The sequence below is a fragment of the Leucopleurus acutus genome (assembly GCF_964270905.1).
Source record: "Leucopleurus acutus genome assembly, chromosome: 2".
Classification (NCBI taxonomy): Eukaryota; Metazoa; Chordata; class Mammalia; order Artiodactyla; family Delphinidae; genus Leucopleurus; species Leucopleurus acutus.
Window position 1 is genome coordinate 4698555 of NC_139143.1, and position 23520 is coordinate 4722074.

The window sequence follows — 23520 nt, forward strand, 5'->3', positions numbered from 1 at the left end:
ATATAAAAGTTCTAAGTGCATCCCCATGACTGTAACCACGGAGAAGCTCCCAGCAGGTCTGAGGCAGAAGCTCCCTGGGGAGTGGGGAAGCTCCAGACCTGCAAGTGGACGCTGTCTCTGCCAGGAACAGCTTTCCAACAGGTGAGACAGAGACTCCCCTTGCACCCGCAGCAGGAAAGGGGACCTTAGTGCTAATTCACTGCCCTCTTAGGGCAGTACAGCAAGCCCTGAACACTGTGCTCTGAGGCCGGACCTGGGCCAGGTGGTACAGAAGAATCCACTGAGTTCCCATAAAGCCCCAGAGAAACGGCACAGGTTCTGGAGTCAGTCAGCAAGGCCTGGGCTCGAAACCCCAGTTCTAACGCCCAGTATCTTTCTCAGCTGGGCCAGCTACCCAAACCTTGTTTCCCACTTCTCTAGCATAGGGGTGAACCCGCACAAAGAACTGTGCGTGAGTGTCCCCTGGGACAAAGCCAAGCTTACACACTCCCTCACCGTCATCTACGCCCCCTCCCCCAGGGGTGCCAGCGGTAACAGCCTGCCACCGACCCTCTCTCCCCACAGGCTCTGGATTTGTACAGCCTCCTGCATGTCCTCGGGTTTTCAAGACTGAAATTCTTTAGTCTTGACCCTGATTTGCTTCTTTGGTCCTCTTCCTCTGGCCGAAACTGGAGTTTGTCTGTATCTACAGCTAGGCTTCCCATATGCCAGCCACATCCTTACTAGGGTCTCTGAGCACCGCCCAGCCTTGGGCTCTGCCTTCCAACCAGGACACCCCAGTTATCACGCTGACTGTCTTCCTGATTCATGAATGAACACAGCCTGACCCCTTGGGTGTAAGGCTCCTTGGTGCCATACTCTAGAGCTAACTAAAATTATTCTGCCCGAAGGCCTCCTAATTGTTGTGGGGGAGCATGCAATAAACAAAACCATGTGTGGCCGCAATTCAGCTATCGGGCTGGAACATGCTCACAGTAAAGTTTAAACTCACAGGCAAAGTGAAGATAATAACTGCTTGAAAGCCCATAAACCCTACAAGTGTGAAGCTGCAAGCTCTTCGTGACAAAAGAAACTGAGAAAGGGTGTGATTAATTCAGCACAGGGTAGCTTCTAAAATTACTAAATAAAGACTACATACATACCCCATACAAGAATTGTCAAACAGATTCATTTTTGGAATAAGTCTCAAAATATAACTAATTAACATGAATAACATAACTGTAAGCCTACATACATTGTTTTGATATTGTTTTATTGTTTATTGTTTTTATTGTTGTTATTTTATTTCTTAATTACTAACTATAAGACACCCACAACTCCTTAAATAAAGGACACAATTAAAACAGATGTTGGAAAACATTTGCATTACATTTTTGTGGTAAATTATGTTTAGTCTCTTGAGATATGTGAATCTGCAAGTTATACTATAAAAGAACCCTAAAATCTCAGAAATATAAAATAAATACTCAAAATTACATATGACAGCTAAAAAAAATCAAACTCTAGAGTGAAGGAAGCTTTTTATAACACCTTAAGTGTTCTGCATTCTCATTAATGAAATCTCTTGTTGATCTGAATGCACTTTAATTACATACCGCCAGATCTTGCTAACTAATTGGGATTAACTTCTACATGTCAGTCTGTTAACTGCTTCCTTCACATAAATACTTTTCATTTTAAAATAAAATTCCTTCTGCTGTGCCACAGGCTCATACTATCACAGGTGCAACCTCGTTAAACAATTAATAATTTCCCATGACTAAATTAATTTCTTTAATTTCCTTTAAATTTGAAGGCAGGAACATTTAATGAGCAGTAAGATAATTCAGGGTAACATGATGATGATAATTCTCTCTGGGGAAATTAGAAGAGTCACAGCATGGACTCAACAGACTCCCCAGAGAGAAAATTATGTCCTGATAATTCCTAGAGGTATTGTTATCAATGATCTAATACACAAGCCAGTATTAATTACAATATTTAACACCATTAATATGGTTTTCACTGTTACTGCAAATTCACCTCTTACTGGTGATTTTCATATTACCAATTATGTAATCTAATAAACTATATTTATATTAACATTATTAAATTTCTCAAAAATTTAAAAGTTACAAAACTTCAAAATGCCCTTCAATTTTATTTGGCAATAAAGCTCATGCTACGTATGATCTTTAAAGAGATATTACTCACCTCCAAACTACAAAAACTAGAACATCCTTTCGACAATATCTAACATAAAGCTGTTATACATTATTTTCTACAAACCTCACTAGAAATAAAAAAAAACACATATTAAAAACAAAAACAAAACACCACATGTGCCAGCAGAGTCTAATTAGTCATGCTTCTTCCCATGTGAAAAATGATCTCCCTAAAATTTTTTAACTATTTCAAAAGTAACCTATTCCTGAAGACACGAAGTGTCTGAGATTTACATCAGTTGGAACAATATGCCATTAATCATTATAACTGGCTTTTTATCAAACAAAGGAGAGAATTCACTATAGCATAAGAAAAATGAGTGATCAAATACAACCAATTATCTAGTTAAACATTTATAAGACCCCAGTGTTTGTATCATTTAATCATCATTAGTTACACTACCCAGCATAATCACTATATCCAAATTATGTAACCAGAAATACTGATGACCTTTCCCAGCATTTCATGAGTAGGATAATGATGAAGACACTCCCATCTGCCCCATGAGCACCACCAGCCATACCTGGTACAATTAAACATGGCAAGCAAAAGCCTTTCCCTGAGAGAAACAGAGACAGAGACAGACACAAATGGAGGGGAGAGGTTTTCTACAATGTATTCATTTATTCCACAGTTATTAACAGAGGAGGGAGATTAAACAAATACATAATCCAAAACAATAAAAAGACAATAAGCAAATACATAATAGTATCTAATATTTAAGCATATGCAGGGAAATAAAACAGAGTGATATAATGGAAAATGAGTGGATGGTTATATTAGAGTGGGTAATTCTGGGATGACCTTGGTGAGAAGGTGACGTTTATGCTGAGATTAAAAGACCAGAAGAAAAAAAAGGGCAGAAAGAAAACCTGGAGAAAATGTCTCGAGGAAAGAATGAACTGGGTGTGTTGAAGGAACACTGGCTGGAAGATGGAGAACAAGGGTGACGGGCTGAGGGACGAGGTTAGAGGCGAGCATGACAAAACCGCACGGCACTCTGACAGCACCAGTGAGGGACCTGGGTCTCCAGCAGGGAAGCACGGTACTGCGAGCTAACACACATTTTACAATGACAACTCACGACGCTGGTGGGGAAGGAATGGACAGGAGGATGAGTAAAGCAAGAGTGGAAGCAGGGGGACTGGACAGGAGGAAGTGGACCTGACCTGACTGTTGCGGGGAGATGCGAACAGCAGACGGAATCAGGATATGATCTTGAGGTGGAGTCAAAGGAGCTGCTGATGAATTGAGTATGAGGAGAGGGGGACAGAGAGAAATCAAGGATAAATCATGGATCTGGGGCTTGAGCACCTCGATGGATAGTGATGCCACCGACTAGGATAAACAAGGCTAACGAAGCAACAGTGTGGGCAGAAGGCAGGTAATAACAATGTAATAAAGGATGTACGATGATGCAGAACCAACCACTGGTGGAGAAACCTATGCTCCAAGAGTGTCACTGGCAGAACGTCGTCATCGTCACCCTCACCCTCATCCCCGTCGTCTGGGTCCTATCTACGTGCCAAGCACAATCTTAGAAGCTCCATAGCTCATAGGAGGTAAAAACTATGATTCCTCTAATTTATTAATAAGAAGAGTGAAACATACAGATGTTCAATAACCTGTCCTCCATCACACAGCCAGAAAGTGGGGCATCCAAGAATTGACCCCAGGCAATCCGACTTCAGGGCTCAGGCCCTGAACCACCCCACAGAACAGCCAGCGCTTCTGATTGCTCCCAGCTCCCCTACGTGTTCCCCCCCACATATAAATTCTGGTGTCCACAGGGCTCCATCCTCAGCCTTCTCTTCTCACTTTGCTCATCACTCTGGGCCACGGAACCCATTGCTCCCTCTCTCCCATGTGTTGGTTCTGGAAGTTAGTGCTGCCTGAAACTGAGCCCTGGTGCCCCCCTGGCGCCCTCCTGGACACCCTATCAGAACTCTCCTAGAAATCCCTCCCCCTCCATCCCCCTCTTCTCCTACACTGAATGATACCCAGTCAAGGGAAAAAAATAAATAAAAGGAATGCATAATTAAATGTATTCTACATAAGTGTTCCTGGAAAAAGAAGTGCTTATCAAAATTTCTAAATCTGAGGAGTATTTGTTTTATGAATATTTAGTGAGAAAGATGTATGAAACATAACCACAGTCATATGAAAAAGTCATAATATTCACATAATAATAATATAAAGGGAGACAAAATATAAAGGTATGCTAAATGTAAAATGACACAACCGATTCTAACAAACATATTAGAATCTATACATTCAACGCTGCCCTTCAAACAAGCACCATGAGAGGATGTGGACTTACTCCAGGAAGGCTTCCAATACTGAAAATATGTTTGAAATTCCTCCTTGGACTGTAATCAGTTTGTGAATCACATGAAAATTACTGGTCTCATTTAAGAAGATATCTCATTTTGATCGAAAGAAGAATACCAAGACTATTTATTTTTTTCACCAAGTACATACTTGGCTCCAAAAGATTTCTGAATCTTCCAAATATTACGTTCACCCTCAAAAATGGAACAATTTTCATTACTGTATTTATTAAAACTATATTTCAGGCTCTGAATGCAATTCCAAATAGAACTGGGAAACTGTTTTGATTAATGTCGACCTCATCTTTGCCCACATCAGACTATTCAAATAGAAATTTCCAAGAGAGCAGATGAGAGAATCCTTACCGCATTCCCATTCTTTTAAAACCCATCTAAATTTCTCAAGGCATTTCCTTTAAAATTTAAGGAACACTTACCCCTAAATATGTAAATACGAACAAGCAATCTAAATTCAAAACTCAACTAAGCTTTAAATATTTTGATATCACTTCTCATTTGACAGATTTCTTATTATTCTATATTGCCACAGTCTTTTCCTAAAATAACTCTCAAGTAACTAAAATCTATACAACATAATTAGATTGATCAATATTTAGCTTTCACTTAGAGATTAATTCATTCATCCAACAAATATTTATTGAGTACCCATGACCTACTACTCATTGATATAAAGCACGATCTACAGAAGTGAACACTGCACTGCTGGTATAGCATATTCTGATTTGTTAGAAGCATACTAGTGTAAGAAACTACCCAGTAATCATTATTTTTCTGAGAATAATCTTTTTGTTGTCTTCCAAATTACATGTTTCCTCTAGGATAACACTTTCCTTAGGGCCTCTACCATGTAGTTCATCCGCATTATAAGGAGCCTTTATGCTATTAGGTTCCATTAGGGACTAAATCTCCTTGAACGGCTCCTGAGACCATTACCTCAGCATCTGAGATTTGGAGCCAAAAGAGAGCATGGTATAAGCAAGACATGACTGAATCTATGTCCAAAATAGGGAAAGACACAAAATGCAGCTGGAGAAGAAAAAGGCGACCAGATGATGCAAGACCCTCTACGACACACAAGGAAATGCAGAATCCACCCTAAAAGCCATAGAAACCGGCGCTTTTAGGAAGTGATACGATAAAAAGTGTACTTTGGAAAGATGACTTTTGCTACAATGTAAAGAATGAACTAGAAATGGTAAAATGAGAGGTAAAGAGATCAGTTCAGGAGCTTCTGCGATAATCCAGGCAAAAGGTGGCAGTAATCTAAATAAACTACAGTAGTTACAGTCAGGATGTAGAGAATTAGCAGATTCAAGAGCTATTTAGGGAGTAAAATCAAGACAAGAGGAAAACTGCCTAATATAAAGTATGCGATTCGCTTGTTTGTAGTCTGGACGACTAGATGGATGGTGCTAATAGTCACAGGCAAAAGGACAATCTTGGGCAGGAAATAATAAATTCCATCTTGAAGAGTAGGAGCTTGAGGTACCTATAAAAATATCAAGAGTCACGGGGATTGAGAAGATCAGACCGGCCAGGAAATGGATGGGGAGCTTTTTCTAGAAGCTCACTCTAAAGAGTGAGACAGACCCGGTGCCAATCCCAGCCCCGCCACTTACCAGCTACGTGACCAAGGGTGAGTTAGTTAGTTAGTTAGTGTGACAGATAACGCCTCCTACAGCTTGCGTTAGGAATAAATGACACACACATTCACAATGCTTTGCACAGGGTGCGTGCGCTGTAAGAACTCAATCAGAAGCAGGTACTGGTAGCAGCAGCAGGGCTACTGCCCTGGACAAAAGCCAGGAGCCAGGGGCCAAGTGTCCAAGTAGTGCCAGGGGTCATGAAGAGGTCAGGAGACAACAGCGACAGGGAAGGTGAACGCCCTTTCTTAGGGTGGCAGAGCCTTGACGCAGCAGGTTTCAGCCCTCCCTACCCCAAGAACAAGGAGGAATCGTGGTTTGGAAGAGGCTCTGTGGACAGACAGGCTGCCATCCGACCCCCGATCCTCACGGCGTGGGGCTATTAGAGAACCAGCAGCCTCCACTGAGAGGGTGATGGGAAACAGTGTCCTTGGGGGAAAGAGGTCTGTTCCAGCTAAACCAAGGAGGTGAAAAAAAGTCCATAAGAAATGGAGGATGTGTTTTTTAATAAACCATTTAATATACATTTACTTTTGTATATAGACTGTTACCCAAGAAAAACAAAAATGGTAACTTAAGAGTTCAGACATCTTAGGCCACACCTGACTTCTGGGCTCACAAAGATGTGGAAACCTGTCCTGGAGAAAATTTCTTTCTTTTTCTCTGAGCTCTTCTTCCCTGCTTCGGCGCAGGCTGGTCTCTCACACCTCGGTCTAACAAAGCGTTGCCAAGAATGGCTTCCTATCGTATTTTTGATGTAGGTACCTAGGCACAGGCCACTGCTTGAACTTGTGCCAGGAAGAGAAATTCCAAAGACATTTATGTATCTTAATATTCACTTAAAAGGTGGTGCTTGAAAAGATGGAGAATGGGTTGATCTGACACTCAGTTTGTCTTCAACAAGCATTTACTGAATGCCTACTACGTGCCCTAGGTACCACTCTGGGGTCTCGGGATGAAGCCTATACTCTAGAGAAAGCAGACAGACAATGAAAAAGTGAAAAGGCAATCAATTCTACGCAGAAAAATATGGCAGCAAAGGCTTACTGGTGGGTGTGAAGGTTCAATTTTCATTAAATGATCAAAGAAGGTGATAGTTAAATATACCCTGGAAGATGATGAGTGAGTAAGCCTATGAGAAACTACTAGAAGGTTTTAAACAGACACAACTTGACTGAAATTCTGTATTTTACATTTAAAGTTTATATAATTTTGTATTGAGAGCAGGCTGAAGGGAGGCAAGGATGGAGGCTGGGAAGCTACTGAAATAAGTTTTGTGAAAAAGTAAAATTACTTGGACCACATTAGTAGCAGCAGAGGAGGCAAGAAGTATCCCAATTCTAACTGTGTGTTAAAGATGGAGCTGTGGGGTCTGGGAACAGGTGAGACACAACACGAGAGAGCTGGAAGAAGCCAGGGACGTCTCCAGGAGCTTCAGCCTGGGCAAGGGAAGGATGGACCTGCCACCAACTGTGACAGAGAGGCCTGCAGACAGAAGGGTTGGGGGGGGACCATTCAGAGTTCAGCTTCACATGTGCTCGCTTTGAGACATACAAATTTGAGGTCAAGCAGGCAACTGGATACATGAGTCTGGAATTCAGGACAGAGGTCCAGGTTGAGATATAAATGTGAGAGTCACCAGCATATGGATCATACTTAGAATCACGAAACTGGAAGAGATCTCCAAGCAGGGATATAGACAGAAAGAGGTCTCAAGCCTTGAAGCCCTCTATTGTTAAGAGGTCCAGGAGGTGAGGAGAAATCAGCAAAGGATGGACCAGTAAGACGAGAAAAACAAGGTTCTTGGAAGCTGAGCAATGAACAGGTTTCAAAGAAGAGAGTACCATCGACTACTGAATGCAGCTGATGAGCCAAGGAGGACGAGGCCTGAGAGCTGACCAGGGACGGAGCACCTGCGCATAGCTGGGACCTTGACAAGGCAGTCTAGCCGGGAGGGTGGGGAGAAGGCCTAACTGGAGCACATTTCAGAGAGCGAAGGGGGAAACGGGAGACAAACCTACAAATAAAGCTAAGAATTAGCAATAAAAGGCAGCAGAGAAATAGGTTAGTTAACAGCTGGAGAAAAGAAGGACTTTAAAAGCTGGTTTTTGGTTTGGACTTGTTTTGGTTTTGAGATAGGCTGTGACAGGGGACCCTCTACCTGAGTGCTTGCACTTGCACCTGGGCAACAGGATATAAAGAAACCATTATGGACTAAAAATAACTGCACGCATGTGCAGTCGGGCAGTTATGAACAATAAGGTACACACAGGCCCCAAACCAACGGCCCCTTCTGAGGTGCCAGGAGCAAAAGCAGGGTCCTGCACGAGATCCCTGCACACAGCACCACCCAGAGGGCGAGCAGACCACCTAAGCCAGGCCTCCTGCCAGACCTACCCCGCCCTCAGCCCGTTTGATGAACCAGCTCAAGCCCCCTCGGGGAGCAAGCAAGGGCACCTACTGCTCGTTTCCACCCCCCAGCCCCACCCCGCTGCGGCACGAGTCTCAATAAAGCCTTGCCTGGATCTCTCATCTGGCCTCCTACCAATTTCTATTGATTAAAGAGTCCAAGGACCCGAGCAGGTCACGGTTTGTTGTTGAGACGGAAGAGAGAACCACGCGATGGTGTGCTAGTGAAGGGCCCGCAGAGAGGGGCCATTAGGAGCAGGGGGTGGGTGGGATCCAGTGGTCAGGGGCGTGCTGGCCTTGGGCACAGTGTGGCTGGTTCATCTGGTGACATAAAAGGCCAGTCATGTGACTACATGTCTGGGAGAAGTCGGTGGAAGTTCTCTTCTGACTGTTACGGTGTTTTTAAGTGAAACAGGAAGCAAGGGCATCAGCTAAGTGTGAGGACGGGGGAGACAGTGCTGGGGGTTTGGGGAGAGCAGAGATACGAGACGTCGTGAACTGAAACCACGGCGCGAGCCTGCTTTCCTCAGAACAGCTGCTGTTCATTCTCCTGCACCTAAAGTCATTCACTGAAGGCAACTGTCAAAGGGAGAACACCACACCGAAATAAACAATTCAAAGAACAGAAGCTGTACTCAATGCTACTTAACAACAAACACCTTGGCAAAATCAATTTATCAAAAGAAGTAAACTACATGATGACCCTTATTTCATTAAGTGATTCTGTAAGATGAGCTAAAGACAGGGGAAGGTGATATAATCATCATGTCCAAAACTCATCCCACTCAACACAGTCCACTGGGGGCAACGTCGCTCTGGCCCACAAAGCGCCCAGATCACTACCCCAAACATGTTACAAGGTTAGCTTCATCTCACCCCTACACCTTGCTTCACAGGGATGCAAAAGCACAGGGGGACTGCAAATAATTTGGGCCACCAGGAAGCTTAAAGGAATGGTTGATCTACCTTACTGCTTGGGCTGGAAGACTCCCAGACAAGGTTCTCATACCTTCCAAGCAATAAAAACGAGGAACGTCTATTCTCCTACCTGTAGATCTGGGAAGCTTTCCCTCTTTCACAGGTAGGCAAAGCGTTACACTAGGTATCTTCAAATTTACAAATAATAATTATAACCTAAGTCCTGGTGATTATCATAATTAAAATTAATCCTCCCTTCTAATCACTCCCATAAATTCTTAAAATTGTGCTCTGATTATAATTGTTTTACATTTATCTTTATGATAAAAAGTGAATGTACCATAGTGCTCTTCACTCAATGATCAGAAACCAAAATACTCAAAAAATGTTAGTTGCAAACTTCCATTGTTTTTTTTATTATTTTTTTAATCTTTTTTTTTTTTCTTTTGCGGTACGCGGGCCTCTCACCGTCGTGGCCTCTCCCGTTGCGGAGCACAGGCTCCGGACGCGCAGGCACAGCGGCCATGGCTCACGGGTCCAGCTGCTCCACGGCACGTGGGATCTTCCCGGACCGGGGCCCGAACCCGTGTCCCCTGCATCGGCAGGCGGACTCTCAACCACTGCACCACCAGGGAAACCCCCATTGTTTAAAATTAGTCTCATACTAAAATAGTTTAGTATTTTCCTATTTCTCTGTCACCATCTTTTATATAGTCTGAATTTTCTTTTTTAAATTAAGCTAAATCCATTGTTCCACCAACAAGAGTCCGACAGCATACAAATCTAGTCAAAACATCCTTTCAGTACTTTCTGGCTTTAGTAGAGGAATCAAAGGAAAAAGGGAAGGAAAAGGAAGCTGATAGAAAAAAAATTTCCCTAAGTTCAAGAGAATGACAATATACACAAAAAAATTAATAGAGAAACATAAATCTCACATCCTGAAGCTTATAAAAAAGGAACCTCACACAGTACTAAAGAAAAAGGAGCTCTCACAGTAATATGTGAGACCACATATTACACATTACGGGGTTAGAGTATTCATCTCAGAACAAGAAAAAGAAAGATATGCCAAGAATATACATCACTTGTCATTATACAGGGGATTGGTATTTGACACTTAGAAAGCTGACTTCGTTTTCGGTTTATGTCCAGACACGTATTAGCATCACAAAAGTAGGAGTCACTCAGCTAACCATATGTTGCCATATCACCCCGTTATTCAGGCCAATGGTGTGGAACAAAACAAAAGAAGGTTGTCAGCCCCTAGTAGAGCCTGTCCTTTGCCAGCCTTTAAAAATCATGCTACTGAGAGCAGTAACACTTTTCAAAGACTTAATAAGCAATAACGCCTGTAAACTCTTGTCAGGTAATCTCACACCATCAGTCTGGACGCAGAGACAGGAAAAACCCTGCCTCTTTCCCCCACCCCTGGGAGCAGCAGCAGGAGGCAGAGATGAAGGGAACTGTGTGAAAAGAGATGCAGAACCACAGACGTGGTTCTGAAATGTATGCTGCATGGTCCCAGGAAACCATGACTTTCCTGGCTGGTGAGTCAGTAGAAGGCAAAAATGAAAGTGCTCATTTTTTTTTCCTTTGAAATTTAGGACTGTTCAAAACAGAATTTCAAAATCATGACATGAACTACCTAATTTTAGAAGTGCTTCTTTTACTGTCTTCACTAGAAACAATATAATACGGACCCACAGTATCTATGTATGTGTGTAAAACTAGCACTAAGATACGTCTGTATCTAATAGATAGAAACTGCTTACTATAATCTTGATAATTTATGACCATACACAAAATATAGACGGTAGATCTAAAAAATAAAAAACAATCATTTTGAAATTAAAATATTGGCCTTACTCTAAGCTCTAAAGGGTCTCTTTTCTGAATACCGTACAGAGGATTCAGACGGGTGTAACAAAGAAAACAATGTAAAATTCAATTGGGTAAAGGGCTAATTTAAACATGTTCATTTGAAGGAGTCCCTGGTTGGTTTCAATCACACATTCTTATTGACACCCTGCTTCATGTGGGGAGCTGCAGTATCACAGGGCATCCAAAGAAAGTAAGACACAGTATAAATCCTCAAGGAGAGTTTAACCCAACAGCAAAGATAAGGAAAATGCCTATGTAAAATGACACAAAGGCCTCAGAAATACCAGAAGAGACATGCAAAGGATGCACCATCACGTTTCCAAGGAAAAAATATTACATTCACAAAATCAGAAAAAGCTTCATAGTGGAGATGGCATTTTAGATGGTCCTTTAAAGGGTGGGCAGGATTTCAAAAATTGGAGAGGAATATGAGGGTACAAGATGAAAAAAGTCACAGAGGCAGAAAAGGTAGTTTATTCTGTAGGCAGTATTTCCTGCACTGTGCCTCACAGACATGGATTCTGAGAGAAGCCAATAAATGTGCTTAAACAAAAAGGATCCCGTGGTCAAATAAGTCTGGAAAACACTACACCCCAAAACCCCCTCCAGGAAGTTCACAGTGCACCCTAATAATACAGGGAAGGCTCTGAGAAAGTACTGTCATGAAGCAGCTGTGTAAATCCAAGTCTCCCAAACTTATCTGACTACAGAACTCATTTGAAATAACATCTATAACAGACCAATTACAAGTACTGAAATTGAATCTGTGATTTAAAAACTCCCAACAAACGAAGTCCAGGACCAGATGGCTTCACAGGCGAGCTCTACCAAATATTTAGAGATGAGTTGACACCTATCCTTCTGAAACTATTCCAAAAAAACTGCAGAGGAAGGAACACTCCCAAACTCATTCTATGAGGCCACCATCACTCTGATACCAACACCAGACAAAGATACCACGAAAGTACATCTACCAATTCTTCATTTCCAGAAATACGATCAAGCAAAACTTGGACAAGGCTAGCACAGTAAATTTGGGACACTGTAGAAGGTCTCCAACACCAAACTGAAAAAACACGGTATTTATTAATAACAACAACAGAAACAAACTGCTGCCTCTGTGCAGGGATGAATGTTATTTTAGACACGTCATCATACATCGGGCTTTAGGGTAAGCATCCACAGAGAACACAGCATGCTAGGTAATTAACTTCTACAGTGTGTGGACATGTTTTGCTGAAACATTCCTTTAACTTCATTTCATGCTATAAAAAAACGAGCAACTACGTAACAGGGGAAACACACTGCTACTCAGAGAAAATAAGAAAAGTGACAGTAACAGAAGGCAGTCGTGGGCAATGCAGGACCAGCCAGAGCAGAGACAGGCACTAGACACACAGGCGCCGCCTTGCCTTTTCTCTTCCTCTCTGAGCCAAACATTAGCTCCCAAAGCCTGTAGGTCATTCAATTCAAGTTAAAAGCTAAAGCTGCCCCCCCCCTTTTTTCATATTTGTACATGAGAACTAAATATTCTAAAACAGTATTTTATAATAAAAACAATCCTGATTGAAGCTTGGAAATTCATACTAGCATTTTTGGCTACTTTATTTCCTAAAGGGACTGTACATGTACTACTTCCTTCCTCACTGCATGTACATCTATGTCTACACACACACACACACACACACACACACACATACACACACACACACACTCTCTCTCACACACACACACTCTTACGGCTGCATTTATTAGAACAAATTACCTGCGGTTGGAACTGAGGAACAGGTGGTCCTTGCATCCCTTGTGATTGCTCATCCATCGTCTGAAGCAACAGGAACTTCAGAACTCTGCAAAAAATGTAAAGTTGAAATTTAAATAATGCAATCATTACCAATACATACTTGAGATGAACCTAATGCTTCAAAAATGTCCATTAAGACACTCTATACTCTTATCTGCCATTCGCTAAATCCAAGCTCTGCTTAGCTAACACAAATATTCACTATCTCAGCTAATTCTTATCAAAAGTAGCATGTTATGCTTAGAAAATCCCGTTTTGTGAGATGAAATTCTCTCTTCTCCATTACATCTTAGAGATCAAAGAGGCTTCCCCTCTCCCTCCCTGACGTGAGAAGATAATAACCACGGTAAGCTTCCCAGAATTGTGGCTAACATTTTACATTCCTAAAATGCACTTCATCTTCATGTTCTAAAAATGTTAGCACTTTGGTTCTTCGTGTCCAACTATAATGCTTACTGTGATTTTTAGGTTTAAACTTAAAAGGCCTGTCCTCATATGAGGGTGTTTACTCTTTTATACATATTTTTTTGTAATTACAAAACATCCACCCATTAATTCAGTAAACACAGGCTGAAGACCAAGCATACGCCAAGTCCTGCACAAGAACTGAACTATAAACACAGCTGACACCCCTGTCCAGGAGCCACTTCTGCACTGATTCTACACAACACCAAGTATCTCTAGGTTCTTCATAAGTGTAATTTTATAACTAAAATCTTGTGGGTTAAAAAACTAGGGTCCATTTAAATAGGATCAACAGACAGAAATTTTAACACATTTTCACTTCATTACACCCTTTAAAAAGCAATAAAAATATTCTAGACATGGGTTATTTGTATTGCAAATATTTTTTACCATCTTATAGAAAACCTTCCCAATGGCATCTTTTAATTAACTTATGAACAGAAATTCATAAATTTAATATGTTCTAATTGATCAATCTTTTCCTTTATGGTTAATGCTTCTGTGTACAAAATGCTTAATAATTTAAGAATTATTTCCCTACTCTAAATTCTCATACATTATCTTTCAATGTAAGCTTTATTGCTTTGGCTTTCATATCTAAATTTGCAATTGATCTGGAATTAAAGTCTTGTACAATATATGGTGAAGTCAATATTTAGTTTGTTTTTCCATATGGCTATCCAACTGATTTCAAATCATATACTGCAAAGACTGTCCTTTACCCCACACCCCATTACAGTGCTACTATATCATTTTCATCATGTATCAAATGACTGCACACATATATATAATGTAGCAGTGTACGGTGTAGGTTTATTATAAAGTCTTGTTACATGCTTAATCACATATATGATTTTAATATAAATTTTAGAACCAGCCTGTTTGTTTCTATTTAAAAAAAAAGTCTATTGAGATTTTGATTACAAGTACATGAACCCTATAGATCAATTTGGAGAAAACTGACGTTTAATAATATTGGGTCTTCAGACCCATGAATACAGGATATCTCATTTATTTTAGGTTTAATTTCTTTCAGTAATGGTTTTCAGTTTCAATACTGGTCTTTCACATGTTTTTTCAGGTTATTTCCTAAGTATATTATATTTTTTGATACTATTGTTAATGATAGGTGTTTTTTATTTCAATGTTCTGATAGCATACAGAACTACAACGGATTTCTGTATATTGACCTTTTATCTTGCAAACTTGTTAAACTCTCTTATTGGTTCAAGTAGATTTCTTGTAGTTTCCTGCCTTATTGCAATGGCTAGAACCTCCAGTACAATGAATAGAAGCAGAGACATCATTTTCTTATTCCTGTCTGAGGAGGAAAGCATTCAGCCATTTACCATTAAGTATAATGTAAGATGTACATTTTTCATAAATGCCCTTAATTTATCAGGTTGAGCTAGTGCCCTTCTATCCTTACTTTGCTGAAAGATTTTATAAAGAATAGATGTTAGATTTCTGTCAGATTCTTCCTCTGTGTCTGAGCTGATTATACATGTTTTAAATTGTTAAAATGTTGAATTTTGGTGGTTCATTTATTTAAAATTTTGAACATTCATTTTGGTGAACACTAAGCCAGTATTCATTTCTGGGATGGACCCCATTTAGTCATGATATATAATCCTACTTATGTATTTTTGGATTCAATTTTATATAGTGTTGGATTTCAGGAGTGAGGAGGGGGAAGGAGAAAGAGAATCCCAGTAACGAATTAGAATACATTTTAGTGTGAAATCTGAATCATTAACCAATCAACAGACAATGCTTTAAGGATACACATTAAGGCAACATTGGTTATTTAAAATGTGTATAAGCAACAAGGACACTTTTGCAAAAGGCAGTATAAATTAAACAGTTTCTCCAGCTTAGGAAAAGAAAAGCTATTATAAACCAACTACACATCCAAAATGGTATCTTACAACTTAACTGCTATTATTCTAAGTGCAGGACAGATTATTGCTCAAAACTGCACATTTCAGAACACCAAGAAATTTTCATTTTTTTTTGTTACATTTTAAGCAAGACAACATCTGAATAAAGACTTAAATTTTAAAAAAAAGAAATCTAAATCATTAAAATCAACATTTCACATCTAGTATCCCACAGATAGTTTCCCAAGACACTTCATAAAAAAAAGGTTTCCTGGTCAAAGACCTCTGTGAAATACTACTCGCTATATGAACCTCTCTTAGAAAATCATAGTAAATATTAGCTAAATATTACTAAAGGACCCAAGCAGGCCTGCAGTTTAAAAAAACAACTTCATTTATATTTAACTTATTTAAGCACAAAATGCTTTCTTTGTGTAACATATTTTAATATCCCACAGCTTGACCAATCCTAAGAAGAGAAGACACTATGAGAAATGTTGTGCTAGATTATAACAAAGTGGGTTTCATCACACCTCCTGATGTGTGACAATGTCTAAGCAAATAAAATTATGAAGAAAAGAAGCCAAAGTAAAACAACAACAAAAAAACACAAAAAAGAACATAAAAATCAAAGGAAACTTAGAAGTGATTTAATCTAACAATCTGCATAACAGGGAAATCACTTCTACAGTATCCCAGACAGAGGTCAAAGAGCCTCTGCTTAGAAATAAAACTCTGTATGAAATACTCATATCGCACATAAGCTTAGTAATACAGTGAATAATAACGCAACATAATTTTCTTTGCATAATATCTAACGCGGTTCCATGTGTCACTGGATTCTTAATGCTTTTACAGAATAAGAATATATCAATGTTTGTATACTGATTTAATATCATCATATTTCCAAAGGCCAAATATATTTATGTATTATCTCTTTCCACTAATCTCCTCACAAATGAAATAAAAACACATTTAATGTATAAATATGTTAAACATGCATTCAGTCTTCTAGATTATAATTTCCATGATACAGGGATCTATCTGTGTCATCCACGGCTGTACCCCCAGTTCTTAGGTCAATGCTTGGCACAAAATGAGTGCTGAGCAAATATTTATTTAATGAATGAATAAATGTATCTCTGTCATAAAAACATCAAATAATAATTGCTAGAGTTTAATAAGTCTAAAATCAATGGTGAGTAAAATTATGATCAAATTCAACAAATTTGTCAACCAATCTTCAATTAAAAAAAGGCTGCCCAAAGAAGGTGCTGCCTGAATCGGGTTTTCAATAAGGAAGAGAAGTTCACAAGGTTTAGATGAGGCAATGAAGAGAGGAAACCTGGGAAAAGGAAAGGACACATCAAAATACCCAAAAGCAGAGCACAACATCTTATAAGTAAAATTAAAGTTGGCAGGTGGTGAGAGATAGCTGGGGGGAGTTAATATCAGAAGGTTAGGCTAACAACATAGACAGCTGTCCGCTCATGAGAAAGCTGTTATGATATTTACTTTATCCAGCTGGTATCAGAGAGCTAATGCTGGGTTTCAAGAAGCTAAGAGAGGGAAGTTCATTTTTTGAAATACAACCTTTCTTGCTGTGTGACAGAGTAGAGGGGCTCACAACCACAAGCAAGACCAGTCAAGAAGCTACTGCACCAGTCCAGACAAGAGATGATAAGGGCCCTCACCAAGGTCTCTTACTTCACCTCAACCAGCTTTCAACACAACTATCTCACTTTCTGGAAACGTTCTGTGTCCCATACTCTCCTGAATTTTCTCCCACATTATAGCTACTTTTTCTAAGTTCCTTTTGCTATCCAACATTTATGTTGGAGTGCTCTATGACTTGAATCTTTATTTTTTTAAACCTACATTCTCTCAAGTCAACCCATCCAGTCCCATGACTCTGATTGCTAACCATGTATGATTACTCTGAAATTTCTCTCTACTACACGCATCTGTTCTGAGCTCTGAGCCACAAACACCAATATCCAAATGACCACCTGATATCTTCACAATTCCTGAATAGAAGATTCCATCTCCCATTCTTCAAAAAAAAAAAAAAAAAAAAAAGGCAAGCTTCTCTAATCTTCTTTATCTCTTTACATGTATCACCATCTACTCAGTAGATCAAGCCCAAACTTCTTAAACTTTTGGGTCTCAGGACCTCTTTATCTGAGAACCCCAAAGACCTTTTGTTCATGTGGATCATGGCTATCAATATTTCCCACATTAGAAATTAAAACTGAGAAATGTTTAAAATACATACTAATTCATTTACAAATAAAAGCAATCACTACATGCTTATAAATAACATATTTTTATGAAAAATAGTTAACTTTTCAAAAATTAGAAGAGAAACATTGTTTTACATTTTGTAAATTTCTTTAATGTCTGTCTTCTACATTCAGTTTGTTGAGATATGTTGTTTTGGCTAAAGTATATTTTTAAAAATCTGGTCTTACACAGATGTATAGTTGGAAAATAGAGTGTTTTAATACCCACTGTGGATATCCCTGTGGATACTCTTTTTTTTCCCTATTCTTTATTTTTTTATTTATTTTTTAACATCTTTATTGGGGTATAATTGCTTTACAATGGTGTGTTAGTTTCTGCTTTATAACAAAGTGAATCAGTTATACATATACATATGTTCCCATATGTCTTCCCTCTTGCGTCTCCCTCCCTCCCACCCTCCCTATCCCACCCCTCCAGGCTGTCACAAAGCACCGAGCCAATATCCCTGTGCCATGCGGCTGCTTCCCACTAGCTATCTACCTTACTACGTTTGTTAGTGTGTATACGTCCATGACTCTCTCTCGCCCTGTCACAGCTCACCCTTCCCCCTCCCCATATCCTCAAGTCTGTTCTCCAGTAGGTCTGCGTCTTTATTCCTGCCTTGGATACGCTTCTTTAGTACTAACACCAAACTTCACAAGTGGCAGATTCATAAAGGTTAACTGCAATGTGGACTGTCAAAACTTACCAATGAACTTTTGTACTCTGTAATGTAAAAATCCAATGGCCTCTCTTGCCCTCTAAATAGATCTTTTACTCATGCATGATTTTGTAACATCATGCACTGGTCATCTGGAAAATTTTAGTTCCCTTAGTTACTCAGATCCTCTATAAATGTTGACCATTTCATTATACAATATTCAAAAACACATTCATTAATATCACCACTAATCTCATCAGAAGTCTTTAAATACCAGGAAGATGCCAAGGACAGAGTGATGAATATAATTTTTCCAAACTTCCAACTTTCACTTTAAAAGTTCGAATTTTATCATTAGTAACAAACAATGTCACTTGATTTCCCTTAAATGACAGGCACTTAATTTTCAAGAAAATGTCTACAAAACACCTAGGTTTGACTGTCAGTTGCTGTTTCAAGAGAAAACGGTGTCCCATGAAAACAGTAGCTGTCAGGCTGCTCCTCCAACACCTGAAGAGAGGCTTTTCTCAAGACAACTTTGATTTGCTGCCATGGCGCTTAAAGTCTACTTCCCATTTCATTGCACATATTAAGGGACTTGTACTCAAAGGTTGAAATGTGATAAAAATAATACTCTTTAACTGCTTCATCAAGTACACTTTAAAATGAAACTCATACTTTTTAGTACTATTCCATATGGGTAGAGACAGAGACTAGTAGTTTGGTATTGCCGCACTGATTCAAGCTAAGGCATCAGTGCTTTTACAAATAATGTCTTAATATTACAAAACTCATTTGCTCTTGCAGACCACATGAATGAACCTCAAGGACCCCACCCAACCCCCAACCCTCACCATCCCCAGAAGTCGAAAGACCACACTTTCAGAAGCTCTGGTCCCGTCAAAAACCTAGAATTCGTCTGTGATTCTTCCCTCCCCCTCACCTCCCTGCCCCCCATTCCAACACACCAGAAAGTGCCATTTGTTCTATTTCCAAAATAAATCTCAAATCTGTCCATGCTTCTCTACTGCCACTAATACAACCCTATAAGGTGTCATTATATCTCCGCCAGAGATTACTCTCATAGCCTAGGAAGTGGTCTCTCTTCTTCCACCATTCTCTTCACAGTGGTATTTCCGATCTTACAGGAAAACCCGAACGAACTTTTTGGCCACCCCAATATTTTAAAAGCACAAGTCACTTCATGACACTCCCATTACTCTTGGACTAAAATCCCAACTCCTTGCCAAATACAGCAGGGCCCTGTAAAGCATCTCTTGCCTCCCTCTCCCACATCAGGTCATCCTAGTCTCTCCCACTAATGACCTGCCATCAACATGAAAACCCCTCTGCTCTTGAAACCCTCTAAGTCCTTCCTGGCTTCAGGGCCTTTGTACGCTGTCCCTACCTTAACAATCCTCTCCAAAGTAGGACCCAGCCCTCCCTGTTTACCTTTCATATCATCACCCTTTCATTCCTATGGAGCAATTATAACAATTTATAATTATCTTGTTCATTTTTAAACTTGTTTATTGTTTATCTCCTCTGCTATAAGTCAGGTAACATAAAGGCAGGACCTTATCATTTTGTTCCCTGCTGTACTCCCCCAGCAAGAACCTGGCACATAACGGGCACCCAATAAACATCTGCTGAATGAATGGAAAATCAGGAACAGAGGACAGATTTTACAGTGGCTTATGTTTAGACGTGTAGGACTCCTGACTGATTAGAAAGTTAAAGACAACTCCAAAAGTCATCACTAGCTTGGAGGACACAGGGCACAGTAGTAGCACCATCCAAACTAGACTGATAGAGAAGAAACCAAAATAGGGTGGGTGTTAGGAAGAGCAGGGTACAGGATGAAAATGATACAGAAAAACCTAACTGTGAGCTATTAGGAGAAAGGCCATATATAAAAAGTTCGTAACAGCCACATTTTGCCAAGTAGAATCTTTAAGAAAGGGGAATTCAATACACTGTCCTGTAATTCTCATATTGATTATTTTTATTAGCTAAAGCTCTTCAATGTGTTTGAAAACAGTTCTCTTTTTTAAAATGGAAGTATAATTGACTTACAGTATTATATTAGTTTCGGGCATACAACACAGTAATTTGATATTTTTATAGAATATACTCCATGCAAAGTTATAAAATATTGACTACAGTGCCTCTGCTGTACATTGCATCCTTGTAACTTACTTATTTTTTACCTAGTAGTTGTTCCCTTTACCTATCTCCCCCTCTCCCACCCCTCTCCCCTCTGGTTAACTATTAGTTTGTTTTCTGTGTTTGTGAGTCTGTTTCTGCTTTGTTATATTGGTTCGTTTGTTTTCTTTTTTAGATTCCACATACAAGTGAAAACCTACAATATTTGTCTTTCTCTGTCTACATGTTGTCTTTCTCTGTACATCCGTGTTGTTACAAATGGTAAAATTTCATTCTGTTTTTATGGCTCATTAATATTTTATTGTGTATATATGCCACACCTTCATTATCCATTCATTTGTTATGGAAACTTAGGTTGTTTCCATGTCTTCACTATTTTAAATAATGCTATGAACACTTGGGAACATACATCTTTTCAAATGAGTGTTTTCATTTCCTTTGGATAAATACCTAGCAGTTGAATTGCTGGATCATATGGTAGTTCTATTTTTAATTTTTTGAGGAAGCTCCATACTATTTTCCATAGTGGCTGCACCAATTTACATTCCCACCAGCAATGCACGAGGGTTCCCTTTACTCCACATCCTCTCCAACCTGTGTTATTTCTTGTCTTTTTGATGACACCTATTCTGACAGGTGTGAGGTGATATCTCATTGTGATTTTGATTGGCATTTCCCCAATAATTAATGATACTGAGTATCTTTTCATGTGCCTGTTGGCCATCTGTATGTCTTCTCTGTCTATTCAGTTCTCCTGCCCATTTTTTTAATTGGATTTTTTTTTTATATTGAGTTGTATGAGTTCTTTATATATTTTGGAGATTAACCTCTTACCAAACGTATCATTTGCATATATTTGCTTCCATTCAGTAGGCTGTCTTTTCATTTTGTTGATGATTTCCTTCTCCATGCAAAAGCTTTTAAATTTGATTAGGTTCCATTTATTTTAGCTTTTGTTTCCCTTGTCTAAGGAGACATCAAAAAATATACTGCCAAGACCAATGTCAAAGAATGCACTGCCTCTGCTTTCTTCTAAGAGTTTCATGTTTTCAGGCCTTACATTTAAGTTTTTAATCTATTTTGAGTTTATTTTTGTATATTGTGTGAGAAAATTTTCTAATGTCATTCATTTATATGTAGCTGTCCAGTTTTTGTAACACCACTTATTAAAGAGACTGTCTTTCCCCCATTGTGCATTCTTGTCTCCTTTGTCATAGACTAATTGACCATATGAGCATGGGTTTATTTCTGGGCTTTCTATTCTATTCCATTGATCTATGTGTGTGTTTCTGTGCCGGTTCCATACTGTTTTGATTTCTGTAGCTTTGTAGCACAGTCTGAAGTCAGAAAGCATGATACTTCCAGCTTTGTGTTTCTTTCTCAAGAATGCTTTGGCTATTTGGGGGTCTTCTGTGGTTCCACAGAAAATTTTAAAATTATTTGTTCTAGTTCTATGAAAAATGTCATGGGTATTTTATATAGGATTGAATTAAATCTGTAGATTACTTTGGGTAGTATGGACATTTTAACAATATTAATTCTTCCAATCCATGAATATGATGTATCTTCCCATTTATTTGTATCATCTTCAATTTCTTTTATCAATATCTTACAGTTTTTCAAGTACAGATCTTTCACCTGCTTAAATTTATTCCTAGGTATTTTATTCTTTTTGATGCAACTGTAAATGGGATTGTTTTCTTGATTTCTCTTTCTGATCTAAAGATAGTTTCATTATTAAGTGTATAGAAATGCAATAGACTTCTGTATATTAATCTCGTATCCTGCAACTTTACTAAATTCATTGATTAGTTCTAATAATTTTTTGGTAGAGACTTTAGGGTTTTCTATATATAGTATCATGTCATCTGCAAACAATGGCAGTATTACTTCTTTCCTTCCAATTTGGATGCTATTTCTTTGTCTTGTCTGATAGCAGTGGCTAGGATTTCCAAAATTATGTTAAATACAAATGGCAGGACTGGGCATTGTTTTGTCTTTGATCTTAGAGGAAAAGCTTTCAGCTTTTCACCACTGAGTATGAAGTTAGCTGTGGGTTTGTCATTATGCCCTTTATTATGTTGAGGTATGTTTCCTCTATACCAACTTTGTTGAAATTTTTTATCATGAGTGGATATTTAAATACTCCAAATATTTTCATATATATCCACAATCTCAGTACACATTAAAGTAAAACAATTCTTGTGTGTAGTCACATATTTTGCAGAAAAGAAAACTACAAAATTAAGAATCTGAATTTCAGATATAAAAGCTAACTCAGTGACAAAGTATTTATTTATAAGCAATTGTGTCTGTCAGTGGACTAATTCATAATTCACATGACCCTGGTAAGAAAATTATTAAGTAAAATACAAAATACTATATATACTATAAACGATAACTAACATAGCCCTCAGTGACAAGGTATTAGATAGCCATCTTAATTTGAACACTGAAACAGCATTTACAGCACCATTCCTTAAATGAGAACAATACCTTTCCTAGTTCCCATATTTTAATAAACTTATAAAATACAAAGCCCTGAGGTAGTTATAAGCAAATTAAATGCTAAATTTATACTTTTTTCTGAATATTACTTGAATTGAATAACCTCAGTTAATATGTTCACCTTGGCCAAAATCTTCAACAAAATGAGCTTTATTCTGTGTCTACAGATATCCTCAATGAATTAATTATTTCTTACAGAAACTGCCTTAAAATCATACATTTCAAAACAGTAACCTGATTTTTGGTCAATTATAAAGTACAGTACTAAACATATGACAGAATAAAAAAGATGAGACTTAAATATGCATTGATATTTGTAAGAAAATCATTTTGTGCATTTTATTTG

General features: G+C 38.8%; 1 protein-coding gene across 3 annotated transcripts in view; it reads right to left on the bottom strand.

The window, feature by feature from the left end:
* The window catches only part of NEK7 (NIMA related kinase 7), a 147811-nt gene that overhangs the window by 80795 nt on the left and 43496 nt on the right, over nt 1-23520 (bottom strand). For all 3 annotated transcript variants that reach the window (XM_082857576.1, XM_082857575.1, XM_082857577.1), the window contains exon 2: nt 13173-13257. In XM_082857576.1, the coding sequence (XP_082713702.1) occupies nt 13173-13229 (57 nt within the window). In that variant the 5' untranslated portion in view covers nt 13230-13257. The remainder of the gene's footprint in view (nt 1-13172; nt 13258-23520) is intronic.